The sequence below is a fragment of the Nicotiana sylvestris genome, chromosome 11 (genome assembly GCF_000393655.2).
Source record: "Nicotiana sylvestris chromosome 11, ASM39365v2, whole genome shotgun sequence".
In the NCBI taxonomy this organism is placed as follows: domain Eukaryota; kingdom Viridiplantae; phylum Streptophyta; class Magnoliopsida; order Solanales; family Solanaceae; genus Nicotiana; species Nicotiana sylvestris.
The window spans coordinates 156,378,099-156,381,511 of record NC_091067.1 but is presented as its reverse complement, the minus strand read 5'-3'; the positions used below and the strand labels follow the sequence as shown (position 1 = coordinate 156,381,511).

Below are 3,413 nucleotides of genomic sequence, written 5' to 3'. Positions count from 1 at the left end.
GATCCAACATCTAGAGTCAAAACTAGATCACAGCTAAAGAATCTGTGTGTGTTTTATGCTTTCCTATCTCTTATTGAACCTAAAAATGTTGTTGAGACTTTGTAGGATGCAAATTGGGTGAATGCAATGCAAGATGAACTCAACCAATTTGAAAGAAGTCAAGTTTGGCATCTAGTTTTGAGACCCAAGGACAGATCAGTCATTGGTACAAATTGGGTCTTCAGAAACAACTTGATGAAGATGGAATAGTTACAAGAAACAAAGCAAGACTGGTAGCACAAGGATACAACCAAGAGGAGGGCATAGACTATGATGAGACATTTGCTCCAGTTGCAAGACTAGAGGCAATCAAACTCCTCATAGCCTTTGTAGCACACATGAAATTCACTCTTCATCAGATGGATGTCAAAAGTGCCTTCTTGAATGGCTACCTAAAGGAAGAAGTGTTTGTGAAACAACCTCCAGGGTTTGAGAGGAAGGAATGTCCTGAGCATGTGTACAAGTTAGACAAGGCTCTCTGTGGGCTCAAGCCGGCCCCAAGAGCTTGGTATGAACGACTATCCAAATTTCTACTGGAGCATGGTTACAAAAGAGGTAAAGATCTCCTTGTTGTGCAAATATATGTGGATGATATCATATTTGGGGCTACCATTGATAGGCTGAGTAAGGACTTTGCAAAACTAATGGGCAGTGAGTTTGAAATGAGCATGATGGGTGAGCTTAACTTCTTTTTAGGCTTGCAGATCAAACAAAATACAAAATGAAACCATGATCCATCAGCAGAAGTATACAAAAGAGCTAATCAAAAATTTTAAAATGGAGGAATCTAAAGAAATAGACACGCCCATTGCAACTGCCACCAAATTAGATATTGATGAACCTGGTTCATCAGTCGATCAAAAGTTGTATAGGGGTATGATTGGTTCACTGTTGTATCTTACTGCAAGCAGACCTGACATCGTTTTCAGTGTAGGGCTTTGTGCTCATTTTAAGGCAAATCCAAAAGAGTCCCACTTGACTGCGGTAAAGAGGATACTGAGATATCTGAAAGGCACCACTGATCTGTGTCTCTAGTATCCTAAAGATAGTAATTTTGATCTAGTTGGATATGTTGATGCTGATTATGCAGGTTTCTTAGTGGACAGGAAAAGCACCTCAGGTATGGCACATTTCCTTGGTTCATGTCTTGTGTCATGGGCTACCAAAAAGCAAAATTCTGTGGCTCTATCTACTGCTGAAGCTGAGTATATTGTTGTTGCTTCCTGTTGTGCTCAATTGCTATAGATCAAACAACAGCTGGTAGATTTTGGAATTGAAGTGGGATGTATTCCAATATTCTGTGATAACACTAGTGCTATAAGTATGACAAAGAACCCTATTCATCATAAGAGGACTAAACACATAGATGTTAGACACCACTTCTTAAGAGATAACTATGAGAAAGGATTGATTTCGATAGAATTTTGTGCTACCGATAAACAAATAGGTGACATCTTCACTAAAGCATTGAGTAGAGAAAACTTTGAGAGGAACAGGTTGGAGTTAGGGATAATTAAGATCACCTAATAGGTCCAGTTCAGAATGCACAATGAAAAAAAAATTTGGTTAGGAGTTCTAACTTTGTGTAAATATCTAGATCAATTCTTACTCAGTTTCATACTTTAATTAGTATACTCCTGTGACATGTGTATGACTCACTGATCTCTTACAAAGTTTCTTCTATTTTGGCATTTGAGGCATGTTCAAGAGAGTTCTATATAAAGAACCTGGTTCATCAGTATGTGTTCATATGAAAAGCTCAGGTATGTTTTCTATACTCTGCACAATTAGAAAAATTATTTTTCCAATCATGAGCAGAAGTCCTACATTCATCAAATTCCCAGAAATTCTATCTGTTGAGCATTGAACCAGTTTCGTTCCCCTAGAACTCTAAAAATCGGGATTTTTGCCTAAAATCTAGCGATGCCTAATTATCACTAAGTGACCGGAATTACATCTTGATTAGACTTCTAATTGACCTCTGAAAAAGTTGTTGTTTCTGTATTTAAGTCTAATCATCTTTAAATACACGCCACACCACTTTTTCATTAGTCCATAACCGTCAAAACTCTTCTCAAGTTCTGATCGCCCTTCTTCTCTCCAAAATTCCCAAATTTTTCTTAAGAAATAATCCACCATGACTAACCCCTAAGATAATCCTGGCACTCCCCCACTAGTATCCCCTTCGAATACATCCTCATCTACACCCCCTAGTGAAACCCCAAAACCAAGGTTTCATAGGCAGAAAATGTTGGCCAGAAAAACAGTAGCTTCTGGAGCTCTAAGAAAAGTTCTAAATGAGAAATTGAAGGCTAGCCAGAGGAAGGAAAGTCCTACTCAAGAATCTGACTCAAGCTCTGAGTCTGAAGCTTTTATTTCTGCCAGCGAAGGAGAAGAACATGGGTCTTCTAACACTGCCAAAATTCAAGAAACCCTTGGTGAGGTAAGTTCTTGTGTGGTACTCTCTACTATGGTTGAAAATGTAGAAAATAGGTTTGTCTTGGTTGGTCCTGTCAAATATGTAAAGGGGGATGAATCTAGTAGAAGTGGAGGTAAAAAGAAAGAAAAAGAGAGAGAGGGAGCAAGTGGTGATGAGAGGGGAAATGAGAAAGAAAAAATTCTGGCTATCTGTGGAGGTGTTGAAGAAGGTTGCAACAAGTTAGGGGGAAGTGGTTCTGGGGAGGCGACTAAAGGGCTTATGCAACTAAGCAAGCAACAAGATGAACTTGGTTCATCTATTGAGGAAACACTGTCTGATCTTCTGAAGAGGGTTGGAGCCAGTTATGATCCAAAGAAGCGTAAAGCTTCCACGCAAAAGGCTCCAACTGCTTCCAAACCAACAAAGAAAAGCAAAATGTCATCCCCAAAACCTATTGTACCTTCAGTACCTAAGGGAAGAGCCACTATAAGCAGGGTCAGACAAAGTGAAGCTGAGTTACATAAAGCTCTAGAAGAAAGCAAGAAGAAAAAGAATGAGAAGGGAAAAGCAAAGACTGTAGAGAGTTTTGAGGTTGCAGAAGAAGAAGAAGAGGAGATGGAACTGGTCCTTCAAGAAAGGGGAACAACTGTGGAGGTTCCTACACCCAAACCAAAAATGGCCAAGGCTTCTTCCAAGTAGTCTTTCTCTGAACCTGTATCTGATGAACCCTCTTTAGCCAAAAGAACCAGATCTACAGGAAAGGTAAGCAGGTAAAAATTACTGAGGAAGAAGAAGAATGGAGTGGAGAAGAAGAAGAAGAAGAAGAGGAATCTGAAAAGGAACAAGATAGGTTTGCCATCTTTGGCAGAAGAATTTTTTTGAAAGGAAGACTGTTGAGAGACCTGGATGAACCAAGAATGAGAAGACTGGTGGATACCCTAGCTGCACAAGGTTG

General features: G+C 39.5%; 1 protein-coding gene across 1 annotated transcript; it reads left to right on the top strand.

Moving 5' to 3' along the window:
• The first annotated feature begins 816 nt into the window (after positions 1-816).
• On the top strand, positions 817-1,284 carry LOC138881892 (secreted RxLR effector protein 161-like). The gene is made up of 2 exons (XM_070162190.1): positions 817-1,023; positions 1,075-1,284. Exons 1-2 carry the CDS (start codon positions 817-819, stop codon positions 1,282-1,284), a joined length of 417 nt encoding a protein of 138 aa, XP_070018291.1.
• The last annotated feature ends 2,129 nt before the right edge of the window (positions 1,285-3,413 follow it).